Raw genomic sequence first — 22,500 nt, 5'->3', positions numbered from 1 at the left:
ACTATAAAAATTGTACGTTGATAAGAAGTTATAGCAGTGGTTTAAATCTGATACAAGAAACCACTTCAGCAGAAAGAAAGAAGTGTCAAGATGGATATTTTGTAAGGCCAACCTCTAGCGAGAGCAGCTTGAAATGAATATAATTTCCAGCTGCTAGTTGTTCAGCCGTGTTGACTTAATATCAATTTTAGGTTTATTTGAATTGTAACTCTTGATGCATGCGCGTGCTACTAGTCATATGCGCGCGTCTCTGGTTGCGTATTTCAACGGTTTTCTCCTCACTGAAGAAGGGCGATATACCCAAAACGTCTGTGTTTTGTAAACCATTACTGACACTAATATTACTGACACAGATATTTATTTTGCTATCAGTCGTATGAGATAACTTTTTTTCCGAAAATTCCGAGTAAATCTCCATTATGACGTCGATTTAAATTAGATTTATAATTCGATGCGCGCGACTCTTCTAAAGTTCTAAGCATTTTTGGAATGACGTAATAAAAGAATTTTTTAATCTCTAGCGTAACCATAGCAGGCGTAAAAAGTAAACACTTGAAAACAACTAAAAACTGTTTGCACCATTCCACTAATTTGTACCACTCCATAAAATATATCGTTTAAAGTTCTTACACCGGTCTTTCTTTAAAAAACATTTGAAAGTTATGTGATGAATTGAATAGGAGTCAAAAACAAATTTTGCAACTGTGTAGTTTTGCTGTGTTTATCACAAAATTACTCCTGAACACATTGTGTCCCTACTGTATTTAAAAATTCTCAGTTATCGCCCTAGGATCAATGGCTTCGGAAATGGTTGGAGAACATTGCAGCGAAAAGTGCAGGAGCGAAGTCCATTTTTTTCCGGCAGGATCCGAATTCGCCTCTGGGAAGTCTGTGATAGAGGAAAATCGCCAAGTCAAAGCGAAAATTTAGAAGCCTTTAACATATGACTACTTAAGGTGTGCTTACTAACCTGATGGACGGTCAGAGGACATTTTCTTTGCTTTTCGCTTCTCTCTTTTTTGATAGTCACGCTCTAAATCACTGAGTCGCTTTTTCCGAAAACTCCGAGTAAATTTACCTTGCTGACGTAGCATAATTATAAATGCGCGCGCTAAGTCTGTTTGTTAGTGCGCAATAGCGTTCTCTTTGGTCAGCAGCGTTTTGATTGAAGAAACAGAACGTAAGGAGCTTATATTACTTTGATGAAACAACTGTATTAACGTTCACCTCAACATAGGTCAACATAAGTTCGGGGAAAATTACATTTAAACTAGAAAAAGCTTGTTTAAGCTCTCTTATATCAAGTGAAATTACACCTAGAGTGCAGCAGGGTTGTGGTTTTTCTCGTCATTTCTACCTATTTGTTTCGTAAATAAAGTCCTTCAAAGTGGTCCAGTCAAGTGAGGATTATTGAGTCATGTAACCAAGCGTTCTCTTCAAAATCCCAAGGGAAAACTAAGTGTATATCGCCAACGTCTTGATTTCCAAGAGAAAACTAACAATTTCTCGCCCACGACTTGCCTTCGAAGAGAACACACAAAATGAAGGCGTGTTACAGAGAGTTTCTACTTTACAAGCGTTTACTACGCAACGCATGCCGGGTAAAGACGGCGAGACTAGTTCCCAGCGAGTGCAATTTGATTTTATTTGACCGTATCAAGAAATGATCCATTGTAGTAAGTCAAATTCGTCTTCACAAGTCCAAACAAAAGCCTTTTGTTGTTTATTGCGCTTAGGGAATTGTTCCGAGACTTGGCGAAGATGAATTTCAAATCGTCACAAAATTGTCGGCGTGTCAAATAAGCGACACTAGGGGAGAGGGGTTTGGAAAGTTGCGGAAGGTTTACTATTATTGTTATTGACCCCAAGCAAGAAACCTGGAAATGCTAAATTATTTTATACGATTTTGGATCAGTTGATAATAGCGCGCAGCGCAACGCCGCAAAACAGTGAAGCTTTTATCGATGGTTTCCCTTCAGGTCAAGAGTTGTGAATTTCAAAACTAACTTGTTACTCGTAAAAAAAAAAAGAAAGGAAAGAAAAGGCTTCGTTTATGAAAACTCGCGTTTTGGATTAGAAAATCGCCCGATTAGACCGTTTGATTGAAAAGGATCAATATGGTCGTTGTCATTTAGTTTTAAAACAAAAGCATCGGTTGCTAGCGCGGCTCTTAAAGAAGAGGTGTTAGTTTAAAACCAGCACGCTTTCACTCGCGACGCGACACTTTCGCCAAATATGCAAATTTCGAACTCGTGCAGTCATCGGCTATTTTTGAATTTCCCTCGTGAATTTCGCTATTGAAATAACAAGGAGTTTGAATTTCCCTCCTGAATTAATAAGCCTTTGTTTGGCGCTAAAGCTATTGTTTCAAAATTTCCCTTTTATGGCCGTATTTGCGACGCTAAACAAAGAGCATTGTCTTTGAATTTGAAATTGAAAAATTGGACTCTACATTTTTGTTAAAATAAATGTCAACCCAACATTTTTGAAAAGGCGGTCGATGAAAACTTTTTTGGGGCCACGAGAAAGTACAGAAAGACGTGGAGGAGAAACGAATTGAGAAAAAAAAAAAAAAAAAAAAAAAAAAAAAAAAAAAAGATAAGAGGAAAAACAAAACTGCGCGACCTATCGTTTTTATGTTGGCAACTTTAGAAAAAAAAAAAAACATTCTAGGCGGACTTTTAAAGAACCAAGACTCGAGCAGTCCAATTGTGAATAATCGATGTAGATGTATTTTCGGTGTTAAAAGCCAGTGGTGTCCCAAGGAGCGCAAAGATGTCTATCCATGAGGCTACCGTTCAGCCTGAGTATTGACTTTCTACAAATAAAACGGTTTACACCAATGATTGGCAATATGGATCGTCAGGGGTAATCCTACAGATTAGTGAAACTTGGCCTGTAGCTCAGTTGGTTTTGAGGTATAAAGAGGATTGCCATGCTAATTCCTCCTGGGAACTTTTTCTTTTAGAAATAATGATCAAGTGTCAAGTATCCTTTTAAACGAGTTCCTATTTTTGTTGGTTTCATTCCACCATTCCATTCCATTCCATTCCTGCATTTGCAGCAAAGGAAGGAAGTCGTCTTAAGGACGAGGTTATTCGCACCAGTGCCTTTTCTGCATTCAAGATGGTGCCTTTCTGACAAAATGTATTTCTTGACTGTTGGTCACGACATCTAGCTTCAACTTTTAATTTCTTTCTGGAGGTTACAGAAAACAGAGGCAAATGCGTTGGAAGGCCGCGAAACGCTGACCGGCTCTGCAACAGTAGAAAGCCGCCATGCTACCTTTCGAACATGTAAGAGATCCCCAGAGCGAAATGGAGCTGGACGGATTACAACAAAACCGAAGGATTTTCTAAACTGTACAAACTGACCGATCGGTGATTCGCGGAACATGTCCCCATTTTCAAGGAAGACATGAAAAATGGCGTCGCGATTGTAGATGTTCTTGTTCCATATAATTATATGATTTTTGGGAAAGTGTTCCGTGGAAAGGAAAAGTACCCTTGTTGCCATAGTATTGGGTTGATCACTGAAAACGAAGCAGCCAAGTTTTTTAGTCCATGGGCCAGAAAGTGAAACCCTCCCCCCATCTCGGGATTTTTGCAGACATGTATCATTTTGAACCTCTACCCAAGGGTATTCCAAAAATCGATGTTTGCACTTGATCGATTGGTGGGTGTGGCCTTACGGCGCCATTCTTTATTTTAATCAAAGTGCCACAGGGTACCCATCCCGGATTTTTACCAACAATCTTCTTAAAAGCTATTATCCATGGAATTAACACACAAAACTACGCGTACTTACTCTTCTCCATCCCCTCTGTTAGATGATACCTCAACTTTCACTTTTAAGCTTCAAAGTTGACTACTGCGCATGTCACAAAGTTCATTCAGCTTATACCTATACTGTATAAGATTATGTATACGATCGTGTCGTACAGAAACTCTGCATGATCACTCAAATTTATTAGATCTGGGAATTCGTAAACAACGCGGTATTATTAAGCACCGGAACTGCTTTCCACAATAGTTCGTGGCTATTGGTGTCGTGAATATGCACCCGAGATGATTACAACGCTTTCTAGGGAATGCCAATAAATTTAAACAAAACTACAGTTGTTCAAGGCTTGCGAGGGATTTGGGGGAGATCTGACATAAAAAAACACCTCGCCCGACAATTTAGTGCCTCAAGTACTTTCCATGCGGCTTCCCAAGATGCATTGTCCAGTTTTTGGCCATCCAATAATTCTTTTAACACTCGGATTTCTAATCAGCCATTTTGGAAAAGCGGACAGGTAAGTTCTTGTTCTCTGATGCTTCTTTCTCTCGTTTGCTAAGATATTTTATGATTGATTAAATATACTACATCTATATAACAATTATATATTATAGCAAATAATCTCACTTCGGTCGATAAATCAGTCCTTTTCAACGTCTTGAAATGCATATGATTTTTTTTTTTTGGAAATGTGTTTCTCGAGATCATTTGAATGTCAGAAAAAACTGTCGAGTACGTACAACCGACATGACGTATGAAGTTTCTAACACACTTCACATCCCGAAGCGGAGGAATTGTTGAAACGCAATGGTTTGACAGCCAGGCCCCAGTTGTTCAAAGAGCGGATAACTTTATCCACTGGATAGTTCGCTATCCGGCAGATGAAATGTGTGCAAAATTTTCCCCATAGCCCTATAATTTGTGAATAGAGTAGAAGTATATGTCAAATTTGAGTATGGGATTGTGTGGAAAACTTGCCAAAAGCGTTAGTAGGAGTACATTTGCTCCACTGGATAGAGACTTATCCGGTGGATAAAGTTATCCACTCTTTGAACAACTGGCGCCAGGAGGCTACGTCGCACAAGGAGGTGAGAGGATCGCAAATTGTGAAGAGCGAGCAAGACACATGCAGTGTTTTACAGGCCATTAGTAATTTAACCAATCCATTCACCATCGAAGACAAAGATGCGCTATACTGTCTTTCATTCGGCGCTCGTGTGCCCCAAGATGTCGAAAGTGACATACTGATGGCTGATGACATCGGAAAGAAGGCCCATCGGGAGTTTGTCCGGAAAAGACTAGTAGAGAAGAAGATCACCTTTCACTCTCCAGTAAAGAAACAGAATCTCAAAACGTTTGCTACCTAAGCCAAATCATCAATGGTTTGCGGAAAGGAAAGAAGAAGCATAAATAACAGCAGGGAGAAACGTCTTTGCGCAACTGGTGATACTGGCGCTAGAGCATCAAGTTAGCTTGGAAAACGTGCTGAGTTATCCGTTGGGCCAGGTCCCTTGGGCACTGGCTACTGCAGATGGTGCTCTGATAAAGACTGACAAGTCGAAGTTGATGCATTCTTCAGAAGAGAAATCGCTCTTGGTACAGAGACCCACCGTGGCATTTGTTTGCTACATCATAGACGGGAATGCGGTTCAGCAGGCAATGGTTTCTCTTTCAAGCACATTTGGAGAGCTAGCTGAATGTGTTTTTGATCAGCTCCCACGCGCACAGCATGTTGACTTTGTGACGGACTCCTATCATCCCTGTTCAATTAAAGGAGTAGAACGATCTCGAAGAGGTTCTGCTAAGGCACACCAAGTGAAAGGACTGTCTACCAAAGTTCCTCGTGACTGGAAGAGGTTTTTGTGCAACGAAGTAAACAAGCAACGGGTGACAGGCAACGTCTCGTGAATATCCATGCAGTTGCAAGAGATCTCGGAGTTGATGTCAATCTTGGCCTCACAGCCCTGCACGCATTTACTGGTTGCGATACTGCCAGCGCGTTCGTACGAAATGGGAAAGTGACGCCCCTGAAACTCCTTAAAAAGCATCCCGAGTTTCGTCGCACATTCCATGCTTTGGGAACATCTGTTGACCTAGCAAACATGCAGCGTATTTGAAGATCTGGAGAAGTTTACGTGCTTAATATATGGCAACAAGTCGGCTGAAATCAGCTACCTAAGACATGAGAAGTTTATTGAGAGGTTCAGTACGAAGCCATGAATGGTGCTGACAAGCTACGACGGAGTGAATATAAGTCTTCTTCCTCCTTGTCGCGAGAGCCTACGAATGCATATCCAAAGAGCTACCTATCAAACTCTTATATGGAAAAAAAGCAGACGACCCAACACCAAGTATCCCCCCGGGCCGGACCTGATGGGCATGGATGAACCATTGATAATAACGGACAGCTTGAAATCTTTTGGACTGCTGGGAATCTGATGCCTCAAGAACTGGCAGATATAATAGCCAGCCCTTTGGTCACGCCCGAAAGTGAACATGACAGCAGTCTCGATTACGACAACATGTCTGATGCTGTATTTGAAAGCGCGGATCTGTTTTTAAATTTACCATGGGAGACTGGGTGACGAACATTAATCACTTTTACTACTTGTAGCACAATGGTCTGCTGACGATGGTGACGCGTAACCAGTCGACCCCATCACCTGATGAAGACTAGCAGTAAGAAGTCAATACGTTGCGGACCACAGCCAGTGACTTCATTGTGAGACAAGCAAATCATACTGACTGTTTCCAGTGAATCTGAAGAGGTTGCAATCTACTAAATCTCGTAAAGATGCGTAACTGCTGTTTTATTTACAGCAAAGAAATATGAGTAATTCTTATGCATCGCTTCACATATACCCCTTGCACAGGCTGAATGAACTTTGTGACATGCGCAGTAGTCAACTTTGAAGCTTAAAAGTGAAAGTTGAGGTATCATCTAACAGAGGGGATGGAGAAGAGTAAGTATGCGTAGTTTTGTGTGTTAATTCCATGGATAATAGCTTTTAAGAAGATTGTTGGTAAAAATCCGGGATGGGTACCCTGTGGCACTTTGATTAAAATAAAGAATGGCGCCGTAAGGCCACACCCACCGATCGATCAACTGCAAACATCAATTTTTGGAATACCCTTGGGTAGAGGTTTAAAATGATACATGTCTGCAAAAATCCCGAGATGGGGGGAGGGTTTCACTTTCTGGCCCATGGACTATACCATGCGTGTTCATATTGTGAGTATTAAATTCTCTGTTTTAATAATATCAATTTTTTAGCCATGCACAGAGGAGCAGGGGCACTCAGCAAACCTTTCTGTGCTTTGGAAGAGGCCCTGTTACATTTACTTGTGGTTTGGGCCTGTTCCAGCCACCGCTCCACTCATGTGTGGAACCTGATTGATAAATTAAGTGCAACAAATGAGCAGCATCTGTATCGGTTTGATATGGCAGGTTTAAGTTTGGTATCGCAAACATTGGTTATTTTTACGGGGTCTGCGGCATTTAATGCGACACTGGAGCGGCAACTGATTTATGATTTAGATGCTGTTTCTTTCATGTGCTCACCTTACAGGGGCACCCAACGACCAAATCGTCCTAAATACGTCAGAAGTGCCTTAAATGGATTTCTGTATGTTTTAGAAGCCTTTCATTTTGGTTAATTAAATTTGGAGCTGCCCTAAAAATATTTATCTGTTCGGATATGTTAAGAGAACTTTGGTCGTATCAAAAGTTTGAGGGGACTTTTCTGTCTCATCCGAAAGTTTTAGCTATACTGATGAGTCTTGTCGAAAGTTCGAGGATACATAGTAGCCATACTTTCATTCGAAAATTTTAGGGGACATTTTTTCTCTGTACGTGTGACTATAGAATTTTAGCGAAAATTTTAGGGAATAAAAATACTCATTTGAATATTATAGGCCTACCACCTGTCCATCCAAAAACGTTAGGGGATGAAATTATACACTTTTTCAGGCCTAAATATGCCCCCTGCTAAACGGACAGGGGTATAGTATCCATAAATTAGGAAAATTAGTCCCCATAACTAGCGGAGTAGCTCTATTATCGTCCATGTACATTTCTAATGATATCTGAATTGCTCAACAAATTTTTTAGGGCTGCTTTTAGAATAGTTACGGAGGACGAAAATTTTAGCGGACAAAAACACGATCCAAAAATTACGGGAGTTGTAAAACGCAAACACATCATTTCCGAAAATTCTAGGGCAACTTGATGGTTGTCCGAAAAACCTCCAAAAGTCAAGGGGATCGCTGGGCGAAAATTTTCGAAACTTTTAGGGGTCCTTCCATCCGAACAGATATTTTACCGAAATATTCCGTTGGGTGCCCCTGATCTTAATGGATAAATTTCCCATTCACTAATATAGAGTGGCGGTCACTTGTTAAAATGATTTGTAACAGATAATGAGCTTTTGACATGTGGTCTGCTTCCTTTGATGGATCAGAATGATCTGTGAAAAGTGAAACATAGATAAATTTAAATATAATGAATAGTATGCATGAATTGAGAACTAACAATACATGTGTTAAAAGAATGTTGACAAGAATGCTAAAAGCGTCAAAATCAATGTTTGTTTGAAAGTATCAGAATTTATATTTGTTTGAATGAAACTAGAAGGCTATATTGTTTTAGAAGCGGGCAATATGAGTTGTTATCAGCCGTGATCATTTAAGAGCTATGGCCAAGGTTCAAGCGTCTGGCATTCTTGTATGGATTGTAGAAGACAGGCTACCAAAAGCCAATAATAATAGTGGAGGAAAACATTGACAACTTTAATGCCATGACCGTTGATGCTACAGGAGGATCTTTGTTTACATGTTCACCCTCATTAGCATACATATTTAGCATAAACAACAAAACTACTAAGCAACAAATAATTATGCACTCTATAAAATTAAAGAGCTTGGCAAACTTAGAACCCGCTAAAAGTTGAGAAATGAACTTTAAAAGTGTCAAGATTTTACAAATAAATTTATGGCTGATGGTAGCTCTTGTCACCCGGTCATACATTCTTTGTAAATTTCACAGTTTTTCAAAGTAAATTTCTTGTAGAATATTTCACACAGATATAATAATAATAATAATAATAATAATAATAATAATAATAATAATAATAATAATAATAATAATAGTAATAAATAATAAATAATAATAATAATAATAATAATAATAATAATAATAATAATTTAATAATAATAATAATAATAATAATAATAATAATAATAAATATAAAAATAATAATAATAATTTACTAGATGTGGCAGGTTCTTTTAGTTTATTATGTTCCATTTGTTCATAGCACACTGTTTCATATACAGTGCTCTGTACGCTAATAAGGGAAAATGTAAACAATGAGGTCATCAAAGATTCTCCTATTTTTAGATTTCTTAAACTGAAGTAGGCTAATTGTGGACCAGATGATCACATACCTGCCTTGAAAGGGAACTCAGCAAAGGGTCCACAGAAAGTAAATAAATTAATATAAGTTTTATGTCCATAATTCATTAAAGCATTTTAAACAATAAATTATTAAATTTGCTGCTTCAGAGAGTATGTGGCTATACATGCTTTCTTTTTGTGAGTATACGTAAAATAATTCATATTAAATTGTACCATCTATCAATAATTATTTACCAGGCTTAAAACATAATATCATGTTTCTTTTATTAGTTGTAATATTATTGTGAACTAGTAACACAGGTACACATCAGCCAACGGCTGCCAGTCTTTTTAACCTGCGAGATCAAATAAAGTGTGTATGTTTTTATGTATACTACTTATCCACATTCAAATCCTAGCAGTATGCAGGATGTTTGTCCCATGAACCTTGTTTAATGGCCTTTAAGCTCCCACGAGTCTCCTCTAGCTCAGTGGTCAGTAGAACATTCAAACTACTTAATTGAAGGTCAAAAGTTTGATGCCTGTTGGGACTTTATTTATTATTATTTTTTTCTGAATATGTCTGTGTAAAATGAACGCGAAAAAAAAGTTGCCATTTGTTCACTAAGCTTAAAACAAGGGGTAAGCCCATTTTGAACACCCGCAAGAGGTATGTAGCCTGGAAATAAATGCCCTTATTGAGCCAGTTGCTTAGTACCCTTTTTTCCTGAGCCACACGAGGATTAAAACACCAACGTTAAGCATAAAACAATTGGCCGTGGATCAGTTGAGACATTAAGTAGTTACATTTCTTGTAAGGTTTTTGCTCTATGGTAATACCTCAAATGGGCTAATGCCAGTTATTTTTTTCATTTTTGTAATTAGTACAACACATGAAAGATAGTGTCTTATTTGATAAATAGTACATATCACATAATAACAGCTGAGCCTTATAAAAGTTAAAGCACTGTTTTATTTTTTTAATTTTTTAGATATTGGGACTTTTGCATTTGATGCTTGGCTGGGGTTGTATGAAGATGCTCTGAAACAGGAAGCCCAGATATTTATTAAGCAGGTAGAAAACTTTTTTAAGCTTGACCCTACAAGCAATATTCAATCTAATATTCAATAAAAATCAATCTACAAAGCACAATTGCTGGAAAATACATAGACACACCAACATTTAAGAAGTTCCCCAAGTATGGTGATGCTGCTTTTAAAAGCAGCCAGACCTTTGTTAGCAAGAAAATGAGGGACCAGTAACTTAAAGAGATGGAATAAAAGGGACTTAATCCATCAAATTGTTCTCATGTGTAATTACATGTAGGTGGGCATTATGAGGGTCAGTAGCATGAGTAAAATGTAAAGTAACCCTTTATCAGCCCCCTCCCCTCCACCATTGTTTCCTTTTCTTGATAGGGGGACCTGATAAAGTTGTGTGCCTTCAGGATCAGTTGTTGTGTATTAAATAACTCAGATTCTGGAGCTTTCCTTTAGTTTCTGGTTTCAGGAAATTTCCATAGTATACAGTTTAGCACTCCAACAGAAGGTCATTGAAAATTCTGAGCGGTGGGGGAGGATTCCTCAAAAGGCATTTGTCATTTAAAAAGGAAAATATGAGGCTAAATTGGAATTCTCAGGGGTGTGGAACAAGGGTAATTTTTTTTTCTAGAACAATCCATTGGTTAAGAAACAATACTTAATTCATCAAATGGCAGACTTCTATTTCATATTGTGTAGTTTCTCCAACCCACAACTAGTGACATCAAATTGTTCCTGGTTAATTTTGATTGGCTCATAGCAGTCAGCACAGCATTTCTGTTGACTGATTTTTATTGGGGTAAGTGACAACTCCCTAAAGAAATAAAATTATTTCAGGAACTGTTTCCCTCACTGTTCTGTTAAGAGATTATCACTACATGTGGATAATATAATAGAGCCAAGAGCCCACTACCATTTATATTATTGTAAAAGAAGTCTGTCTTACAGCGGAGTTGTACTGTGGAATAGTCTGCCCTTGAATATTTGACAGTCGCTGTCTCTTAATGAATTTGAATCTAAGCTGAAGAATTATGATTATGGCAGTAGTCTTATATAAGTTTTATTTTGTTTTTATACACGGCTTCCTTGTAAAGCAGGTTTTTTTTCATTTCTCTTATTGTAGTAGTTATTGAAAACATTAATTTAGTTAGGTAGTTAGATTTATTTAAATTAAATAATTATTGTATAGTCTTGAAGGAAACACCGTGTCTAAATAAAGATTTTACCTTACCATTGTAGCGTGAAGTGAAGTGACTCCTGGGGAACATTACTACTCCCCCCCCCCCCCTCCCCCCAGTATGGGTTGCTATTCAGCCTTTCTTCATTAATTGCAGTCCATGTATCTAAATTTTCCTGAATACATTTATCAGGATCTGGCTCCTTGGCTTTGCCCGGTTAACGTTTTCAGAACAAATAGAGGAATTTTCCTATCACATTGCAGCACTGCAGCATGTTTTCCCCTCGACTGAAAGAGACAGTTTCCGACTCACTGTAGTCTCCATCCCATTTGCATAGCTCTGATACTCTTGACGTTAACGACGAAGGGTGGGGATTTAGAGCCGGTCCCTTCCCCTTACCCAGGCTCTCGGGAACTAGACAGATAAATTAAAATAAAGCAAAGCAAGCAAACAAACAACAACAACAACAAAATGCAATCATGCTCAGTGGAAGAGCACCTACCATCTCCCCTTAATTTCTCAATTACACATACAACCTACAGAGAAAAGACCAAAAGCAACAACTTCAATAGTTCTTTGTTCAATGAAGCTTTGTTGTATTTTTATTTCGCTGTTCCTATTGATTGTCTAATAACGCCTTTTAAAACAAATTTTGCGAGCTAGTATTTTAGGATCGTACTGCTCATGAGATTCAGCAGCTTTAAGCTAGGTTTAAGTTTTACTTGGACCACGAAAAAACAGTCACTGCACAGTTGATTCTTACAAAATATGAAAGGAACACTTTTACAACACTTGTTAAAAACTTACATCACAAAGTAAGAAGAAATAATTTAAATATCAGGTTGAACCAAATCTCGATTGTTTTTATTTTAAAAGTTTGTTCTTTGTTTTATTACTTTAATCTTTGTCCTCATGCACTACATTGCATGTAGTTCAATGGCTTGGGCACGCCTTTAAAGCTGCAGTCCTTTTACAAAGCTCCTTAACCGCCTTCCTAAACTCTTGCATTCTTAAAGCATATATCACTGGATTCACGATAGAATTGGCGCAATATAACAACTCTAATGTTAGGTGTATTTGAATGAATGCTTCAAGGGACATTTGTTTAAATACAATGTGTTGTGGAATTGTTATCAAAATAGATACGGGCAGAATGGTCAGGAAAGAGACCACGGTAACTATGCTTAAGGTTACTGACAATTTCCTTTCTGACGCAACTGCTCTAAAATGCTGCGGAGGAGGGTTACTTTTGACTTTTACGGTAATAATAAGATACGAAACAGTTATGATAAGAAGGGTTAGAAAAGTGTAACATCCCACTGTATACTGAATTAAAACTAACTCGAGCACTTGAAGAACAGACATCATGGATGCCAAAAGCAAAGTTATTATCCAGCTGCCAATAATAACTTTGAAGTAAAGCCATTTCTCAATTAAACAGTGCCTAAAGGGGAAAAGTGTGGCGTGTAACCGCTCTAAAGAAATTAACGAAAGATTGGCCTCAGAAGCTAGAGGAAAAATACGACCCAAGGTTAAAATGATGAATTCTTGCAACCTGAAACCATTTCCGTGATCGAAATCTGGGCCGAATATTTCCAATGGTCCTGTCACTGCTCCCACCAGTAAATCAGCCACAGTCAGGTTTATTATCAGATACGTAGTGCGCTTGCGTAAGTGGCGATTTCTTGCAACGGCGACGAGAGTGAAAGCGTTGATTATAACTATCACAATAAATTCAGTGATAAAAACTTTTGACCAGGTATTTTCCAGCTTTTCTAAAGAAGGATCTTCAACAGTGTAATCAGCCATGCTTTAATAGAACTGAAAACTTCCTTCTCCTCGAGTTAATTCTTTGTAAGCTGTGGATAAGAACAAAGTAAAGAAAAAGATGTTTAGCCGTTTCTTGAACTCTTCGATTAATATTTCATTTCCTAGACTAGACCTTTCTTTTAAATTTATTTCAATGATTCATTCTTTTGTTTTTCCCGTGTTCGGTGTGGTTGTCTCACAGTTTCTTTGAGAGACATGAGTTATGCCAGTGTTCATATATGGTCATAGCAATTCCTTTAACACGTAAGTTAAAAACCATGAATGTTTGTCAAATGAGCCGGGCATAAAATCTTCAACCTGAAATATGAAAGGCAAAGTTTCTGAAAGGTTTTTCCTTTGGTATTTTTCCAATGATGGTCTCTCTGTCACAAAAAAGGTTGACTTAACTTATTAAAATTGACTGCCTTATTGAACAGTAGCTCCTCTAAAATATCAACAATAAATTTACTTTCTGCGTCTAATTTCCAAATTTTTGCAAAAAGTCTGTGTTTGATCGCATGGTTATCAATCGTAAATCGTCGCTCCATTTCCCATTTCGCCGGATCTACATTTACAGAAATCTTTATAGCGACGTAAAAATTCGCAATGAATTTCAATACAATAATAATTTTATGCCTTGTTTTCATAAAGACGTCAGTCCTTCAGCCGAACAGTCAAATATTCAAATATTCTCTAGGAAAAGACGGTCGCTTTAAAGTCTCACTCTCTATCCAAACGTGTCAATTTTGCTGTACCGAAGTGTTTAATTTCTTGTTTCGCCTACTATGTTTGCGAGGCATTTTGCTCTATTAGTCGATCAACGCCAAACTATGTCCAAGGCTGCTTTAGTTGAAGCTTGTTCTTGTCATCGTTAAGATCTGTGAATGCGGTGAATTCTTGTTTTGATAAAATGATAATTGCCCACATGATATTCTAAGGTGTATGTAGATTAATTTCGATCAAACATGACAACGTATTAAAACGATGTTATTTTTGTGCTAAACTCAGCTGTACCCATATGGCATCACATGAAAGCAAGATTCTGATTCGTTTTCCAATCTCTTTAGTTGTTTTTATCCTTCTTCAATTTGTAAGTTTTGATCGCGAGGAAATCGAAGTTCGCGCAAATCATCGCTCATTAGATATTTGGCGTGGAAAATTGGTTCTTTTCTCTGAACTAGACGAGGATGAGTAGTTAATCAACAGTAAACAGAATAAAATACGAATAACTAAACAGGAAGTGTGCCAGATACACAGAGTTCTTTGTAACGATTTTTTTCTGAGCTGTGTTTTTTTTAAAGATAAATTTCTTGAATTAACTGGAAAAAACTATCAATCGAGGCACACCAAACTTTCCCAGAATGTATCTTAAGTATAAACAAGGAACTACTAAAAATGGCAGGTGCATAACTTAGGTTCTTTAAAAATTCAGCTCAAATTAAACCATACGGTTTCCTTTTGTAAACTCTGTTGTCATTTAGCCATCTGCATTAATAAAGCGGAGCATCACCTCATAATTTGTTTTAGTCTCGTAGTTGTCTTTCCTGCGGTAGAACTTCACTGATGAGCTAAACGATTGCTTTTCTAAAAATATATTCTTCCCTTCCTTAAATTTTTTTACTAAATGAAAAAGATTATCACGTCACCCTGTAGCTCTGTGGTTAGCGACCGACCATTATAGAGAACGTCATGTTGTTCAGAAGGAAAATAGTTCTTTCTTTCAAAATCGTGACGTGTGGAATACTACATCTTTCTTTATATTTCATTATTTGAGTAAAACCGTCACTTTTTATTCGACAAGTGTTTGAATTCATTGCTATTTATTAACAATATTTATATATAACTCGCTGCCCAACACTGACTTGCCTTCAGTAGATCGTCTTTCTTACTAACACTGATCTTCGTGGACTGAAACTTTACTGGAATGTTAACAGAGGAGCACAAAATAATAATGTTATGCCAGGTTTGTTTGAATGTTTCAGCCTTGCAAAAGCCCCACTCCATATTCACTAGCAAACGACGCTCACAACAAACTTAATTGGAGTTTATGAAACCATCTACAAACCCTACCCTTAAAAAGCGTGAGATATTCCTGACACCATTTTTTTACTTGATTAGGCAATGATAAAGTATTGCTACTCACCTCGTTTCTTGATAACGTGAATAATGCCAACTTGGTTCCAAAACTGCCTTTAACTGGCGAGACTGAATCTTGCTACAAACATGCCCCTCATTTGCATCAAATTAGCTCTTCTTCCGATCAATTTTAGTAGCCATGCAAATTTTCATTTGGACTGGGTATGTTTTGTTGTTGTTGTTGTTGTTGTTGTTTTTTTTTTTCTTAATCCAGTCTAATCTCTTACAGCGTGCGTGCAGACGTCCAACATTTCTTTTCCTTGAAGCGGCATTGTTAATAGTGTTTCACTATCCTTCTATTTCTGTAGGATGAGGGATTGGGCTCCAATTGGTTGCTTTGCACCTGCGCATTGTCAGTGAAAGAACGAACGGACGGACAAAAGTCCATCTAATTTACCAAGAAATCACGCAAAGATGAAGTCTAAAATACAATAAAATTACAATGCAAAATCCAACAAGAGGATAAATAATACATTACAAGTTATACTTAAACTTGTAAGAAGGAAAACTAAAATAATTATTCGTTTTAACGTAAAGGTAAATCAGAAGAATCAACTCTGATTGGCTATTGTCAAGAAATACTGGAGATAATTTATGCGACATAATTTCTCAGTGTTTTTCATTGACAGACATTTGATCGACGCAGCTTCGATAGGTTAGACAAGAAACTCTATCAACTGATACATATTTTTTTCTAAAAACTAATCTCATTTTGTCGGATGTTTTTTCAAAGAATCAGTTTTCATTATTTTCTCAAGTAAATCGATAGCGCTTTTTGATGTTAGGAATTCTGCGCCATATAAGATGTTTCTTACTAGCTGTTGGGGCTGGACCTAGGAAAGACTTTTTTAAGGTAATCATAGTTTAATTTCTTAGAGATAGACTTTCGTAATAATTGAACCTCACAGTCCGCTTTCAAATACCATAGCATTAATAAATACACAATAATAGAATTTTCCTTAAACTGACACACTAGTGGATAACCGTCATTATGCCTGGGCATCTGGAGGAAAACATTTGGTTACCATACTGTTTTTTCAGATATTGCTCAACGGTACTAAATCGAGCTTCGCAGAGTTGGTTTTCAAACAGGTACTGAATAACATTTAGCAGTTACATGTAGAAGCTTATAGAAACTTTGACTTTGCCTTAATGCGCAATAGAGTTGGGCACTTCAAAAGAGAGGAAGAACTATAAATTGTTAATTACGTTTGCACGGAAACCCAAAGGTATTGTTTGATGCAACGACACGAAGCACACAAACGTCATAGCCGCTAGAGAGCCGGACATTATCCTGCTTGTCCCCTGAGAGAGCTAAACGCTGGTAATTAAGACTCGCTCAGCTCTGCTCGCAGGAAGTGACTTCCTCCACTTTGATCAATTTCAGATCAATGATCTACCTTGCGTTATTTTATGCACGTGATACTTGATACTGGGCACGTCCCGACCCCCTCCCCGTTCTCCAACCCATCTTTCTAGATTGGATAGACAGTGAACCCTCTTTCTCCCCCGCTGTCCCACACGTTCCCCTCCTTCTTCCTCGCTCTTTATTGAATTGCAGTTTTAGTTGTTGTTCTGGACACTTCTTGCCACCCTCCCTCACATTCCTCCTGAAACGCCGACAATCTGTCTCATTTCTAAAAACCACTGCAGGTACAGTTCCGAATAATACCATCTTTCAATATTTCGAAAGGTAAAACATTGAAATCCAGCTCAAACTGTCAAAACGAATATTTATTTAAACACATAATAAAACGACTGTACTTTTTTCTTCCGTCCGTTAAAACGAGAAGGCAAATTACTCAAGTCAGTTTGATGTAGAAAAAATGTACAGTATTTAATTTACAAAACAACAAATTATTCGTACTCTGATATAAAACAAGGTGATTCTTTTAACTTCGAAAGCAGAACAGACTGCATAGCAGTCTGATAACCCTTCTGGATTTCCTGGATTTCTTTCTTGTTGGAAACTGGTGAGGAGATAACATGTCGTTAATTCATACATCTTATCAGAAGAAAACTAATTACAATTTACTCCGTTTGCAGACGCCTATGTTCAAACTACCGCACGTTATGAGTATTAAGCAATATTTTATTTTATAAGTTCCTCTGCCCATTGACTTTCTTGTTATTATTTGGCCTCTATCGCAAGGGTGGGATAGTGGCAATTTAAATTATTTTTATAGGATAGTGTGAGGGCAGTTAGGGCTCGCTGTGGGAGGGTGGTATCGAAAACAGTTGTTGCTTAAAGGCGAAATGACACGCGTAAATCTCAAGTCCAGTCAACACGGATAAATTGATTGATTGTTTTAAATAGTCTCGCCGTTTCTTTATTCCTCGGTTGTTTCATTCTGAGTATTATAAAAACCTATTCTTACTTTCATCAACACAGTTTTCTTCCTCTGCACACGAAAAACAACTGAGGAATAGAGAAATCGCGAGGTTAGCGTTCCTGTATTGACTTTGCAAATCTACTATTCTCAGTCTCCTGGAAGTGAAATGTGACACTTTTATGCGCCGCAAACGCGGGGAAGAAAATTGATAAGAAATTCTTTTTCGATGTTCATACAGGAACAACATAACGATTTGATGATGGACACAAATAAAAAAAAAAGAGATTTTCTTTCGTATGCACTTCCAAATATTTCTGATGTATGAATGTATTCTCAATACTCACTTCCTGCAGTGGTTCAAGCACTTTTTTAAGTTCTGTCAGTTCACTGTTAGAGAGAAAACAGAAAAACGATCTTACTCACAGATTGACCACCAAAGTATTTCAAATTAATTTTTAAGAAAATCTCTCAGTTTCATATTGCGTTTGCTAATCCTTAATTATAATATTTATTATGCATAGAGAATTGCAGTGTAATCCAACCCGAACTAATCACAAACTGAAATGTAATCAAGTATGACTGGCCCTTATCATTCCTTCCAGTGAGCTGGTGGAACTTCACAAAGCGCAACAAGTTTTGCTTAGTTACGCCAGCTCTCTCACTTCAATACAGTCACTCTAATTTCTAAAAAAATAGTCTTCGTTCCATTGATACAATAGTTTAGCTAGCTAGATTTTCTACTTTGCTGAACTTACTTTTCTTTGTTGTCCAGTTGATCCTTGGCCTGAAATAGCAACCTGCAAGTTAGACTAACTACCTTGGCAAACCAAGATTACTGATCATAAATTTAAAAATTTGCGTTTCATAATGACAAGTGCAAGGTAATTGCAATGGACCTCTTTCAGGCTAAGAAGAACTTGCAAAGATAGGTATCCTTGTTTTCAAGTTCATCCTAATCGTGAAAGAGAAAACAGCAAGTCAGACCAATTACCTTTGGAAAGCAGAATTACTGATTCTTAATTAGAAATGTGCGTTCGTTACGAAAGTTGTCTTTATTTCCCCAAACTTTCCAGAACATTCTATTGAGCATTCTATGGAAATTTTCAGAACATTTTAATATTTTGAGTCACGATTTACATAATTGGTTTTAAACAGCACATATACGCTGCTGTAAATGTTATTGTAAATGGATTCTGGAAGGTTCTAAGACCTTACTACACGACTACTGCATAAGCAAGTAAGCTTAGTAGTTTGACAGAGAGATTTTCAGAGAAATAAAAACAGTGTGTCAAGAAGTCTATTCAAAGGGCTTCAATCATGACGGAGCTGTGTGCTGATTCAAGTGTAAAGGCTGTATGTCAGAGCTATGTGCTAAAGTCTTTGTGACAAGAACCTGTGAATTGTGAAGACTTCTAGTGTTGGGGAATAAATCTGCTTGTTTCTGTTAACAACAATCCTGAGTTCAGTCTATAAAGAGAAACTGCTCCTTCAATGAATATCCGAACAGCGTTTCGTAATGAAAAATGCAAGGTAATTGCCAGGGAACTTTGATTTCTAGGTTAATACCGCTTTGGGTCTGTCTCCCAAAGCCATTATGTAAGCGCCTACAAAATGTCCTCTCATTGTGTTTGTGACTTAGGGTTTCCATTGCATACGTTTTGCAAGGAATAACTTCAAAATAGGAAAAAGGCGATATGGCCCGGCGCCAAGCCTTCCTCGCTACTCACTAAGTCTCTTATTTAGAGGCAGAGTAAAGTTTCAAACAGCAGCGAGGTTTTATAAGTGACATTCCTTTCGTTCTTTCTCACTTGTTGTCGCCAGGCGGAGAATTCTTCAGCCTTTCTTGCGCCCTCTCTAAATTGAAAATAAAATAAAAATAAAATAAACAAATAAATAAATAAATAAATAAAATGGTATAAATGTATTAATTATACGCTTCAGTTAGAGTGTGAGTTTCCCTAAATTCTTTTTCATTTTGCGCAGGGATTTTTAATGTAACCGGGAAGTTATGATTAAAATAGAAAATAAGCTAATGGGTTGGAAGCATGAAAAGATTGTTTTTACCTCTTAAGCTCTTCAATATCATCTGTGAATGACTGCGGAAACAAAAAATTAAAAAGAAAAGAAAGAAACTATTAGAATAACGGCGACAGACGGACTGGTGATTTTAAATTGGACAGCAAGAGAATACGTAAATAGCAAGGCAATGGTTCATCTCCCGGTTGCCATTTTGGCAAAGCAACGCATGTTCTTCTGCCTGTTTTAACATTGTCCCAGTCCCTGTGACAAGAAACGGAGGAACGGACCATGGCCTCTTTGTAGGACTCAAAAGTCCTCCGTCTACAATGATGTCCACTAATGTAATCCAGTATCCCGGTCATCACTTTCCTCAATTACGTATCCCGTCCATTTTGTTTAGCTCAATTCAGCCAACGCTATGCCCTATCTAAGGAGACGGGTTTAATTGCAGATACTGTTAAAGTTGGCGTCACTACTCGAACCAATGCCTGCAACACAGCTCGCTTCATCTGTTGACGGTGTAAAGGCTTGAAAACTAGGGTTAACATTTGCAAGAATTAACCTTAAGCAAGAAAATTCTGCAATGTCCCCGACTCCTGGCGACGTGACAAAAATCAAAAGAATTCATAATTATAATACCTGGTTTATGTTCACCATTCTTTTCGACAAGCTCTCCATTTCCCTATAAAGCCAAACAAAGTATTTGAGCTCATCTCACAACATCTTAACATGAAACGAAAAAAAGATTTTAAAATTTCACCAATCTCTCATTTACCTCTTCATCTCCGCTTGTAGTTCCTACAGGTTGTTTAAAAAATAACACAGTTTAGAATAATTGTTAAGCAACATAAGAAAGATATGATTTCATGCGAGTTTCTCTTTGACAGTTGTATAGTCTGATTCATAGGTTGGCTTTGATGAAAATAAGTTCCTCGGATTTTATAGTAGTTCCTGGTTTGTCTAACGAGAAAACAACATGAAAGGAAGATATATGTTCCGGTTAAATTGAAAATGAGTCTAAATATTTTTTTTCTTTACAAATGTCAGTTTTGAGAACATAAGTTGGTCTTAGGGTCAGTGTCCTTAAAAAAGAAACCAAGTTAATCACTCCAACCAATCATAACAAATTTAGCAACACAACGAACCAATCAGAACTCGAAACAACTACAAGAAACTGGCATAAAGCGCGGGGAAAACTGAGTCTGCGGCGAGTTCCCGATTGGCTAGCTTTTGCTTCACTTATAATTTCTGTAGTGGGGCGTGGTAAATCAATATCATAGCATATGTGACAAAACGTTTTCCCAAACTGACTGCTTACGGCTTTACTTGGGAATTATTCCTTTTTGTGTGTTGTTGTTTTCATTTACATCTCTGCTTATTTGTTGTTGTTGTTGTATTTTTTTTCGCTGTTCTTTATATCTACCGAATACAAAACTGGTGTCAAAATGGTGTTTCTTTAGTTTGAGGTCTTGAAGTTGTCTCATTTTTTATGCATTTACGTAGTATAGCGGTTTATTCAACATCTAGCGTAACCATAGCAAGGTACCTCCACTCTCCGGTTCTCTTCATGCAAGGCCACAGTCTAAAACAAATTAAACACAAAAGCACTTAAAACAGTGAAGGCGAAACTTAGTTTGTTCTCCGAAAATCTTTAACCAGAACATTTACTGTCTGCTACACAATGTGTGAAACCATTTTTTCTACCCAACGTTTGTATTTTGTTTAAATCGTCGCACTTAGTGTTCTCAACATCGCTGATCTTAACACATTTATACTTTACTTTTGACGCGATATCTTAGTCCTAAGATTTGGAACGATTGTGGTATCTCATGTAGTAAAATAATTACGATTAAAGGTCATATAAGTTAAAAGGAGACTTACAATCTGGTCAATCTCTTTTTGAAGCTCGCTGTTCATATCCAATTGTTCCCTAAACAGAAAACAAATCAAGCTTATTCGTCCATAAACTTTCGGATCACTGGCAGTCAAAGGGGCACAAGACCAATGCAATTGTTTGGTCAGATGTGAGCACACATTTTAAAAAAAATCTACTCACTTTCTCATCTCTTCGTGATGATCAAGTGCTTCCTGCACTTTGGAGACCTAAATAAGAGAAAATGAAATGAAATCAAACCATGTCAATCAATCAATCAATCAATCAATCAAGTAACCCATCAATCAATCAATCAATCAATCAATCAATAAATCAGACAATCAATCAAGTAACCCATCAATCAATCAATCAATCAATCAATCAATAAATCAGACAATCAAGCAGCCTATTAATCAACCAATCAAGAAACCTATCCATCAATCAATCATTTAATCAAGCAACCTAAAAATCATCAATCAATCAATCATCCATCGAACCAATCAATCAAACGAAGCAAGCAGCCTATCATTCATTCATTCATCCATTCATTCATTTATTCATTCATTCATTCATTCATTCATTCATTCATTCATTCATTCATTCATTCATTCATTCATTCATTCATTCATTCATTCATTCAATCAATCAATCAATCAATCAATCAATCAACAAGCCAATTAATACATCAATAGATAAGCATGGCAGTGAGTGGATAACTTCAATAAAAATCATTTCCCTCTTTACGGTTTAATGTTGCACGGAAATATAAACTTTAGATAAGAGTTCAAGCATCAAAGCTCCACATTCTCCAGCGAAACGCGATCACTTATTAACAGGCCTCTTGCATTTAAACGTAACTTTGCAATTTTGGAGATGTGGGTCACGTGACATCTAAGTGCAAGGAACTTATTCCAGTTTTAGTTTGTGTAAACCCAC

General features: G+C 37.4%; 1 protein-coding gene and 1 long non-coding RNA gene across 9 annotated transcripts in view; both read right to left on the bottom strand.

Moving 5' to 3' along the window:
- The window catches only part of LOC146464249 (uncharacterized), a 102,164-nt gene that overhangs the window by 39,046 nt on the left and 40,618 nt on the right, over positions 1-22,500 (bottom strand). Inside the window, exon 1 of one of the 8 annotated variants that reach the window (XM_085129967.1) lies at positions 971-1,051. The exons of the other annotated variants lie outside the window; for them this stretch is intronic. Coding sequence (XP_084986093.1) covers positions 971-992 — 22 coding nt within the window. The 5' untranslated portion in view covers positions 993-1,051. Of the gene's footprint in view, positions 1-970; positions 1,052-22,500 lie in introns of those variants that run through there. 8 annotated transcript variants of the gene reach the window in all.
- Positions 17,056-20,500, bottom strand: LOC146464252 (uncharacterized). Its single transcript, XR_014868530.1, has 7 exons — positions 20,467-20,500; positions 20,331-20,373; positions 19,737-19,768; positions 19,481-19,526; positions 18,428-18,456; positions 18,017-18,059; positions 17,056-17,309 (listed from the first exon to the last, which is right to left on the bottom strand). It is a non-coding gene; the product is annotated as an uncharacterized LOC146464252 (long non-coding RNA).

The sequence above is a fragment of the Pavona decussata genome, unplaced genomic scaffold (genome assembly GCF_977016875.1).
Source record: "Pavona decussata unplaced genomic scaffold, jaPavDecu1.1 SCAFFOLD_166, whole genome shotgun sequence".
Taxonomy (NCBI): domain Eukaryota; kingdom Metazoa; phylum Cnidaria; class Anthozoa; order Scleractinia; family Agariciidae; genus Pavona; species Pavona decussata.
This window is presented reverse-complemented; position numbering and strand designations above follow the sequence as displayed.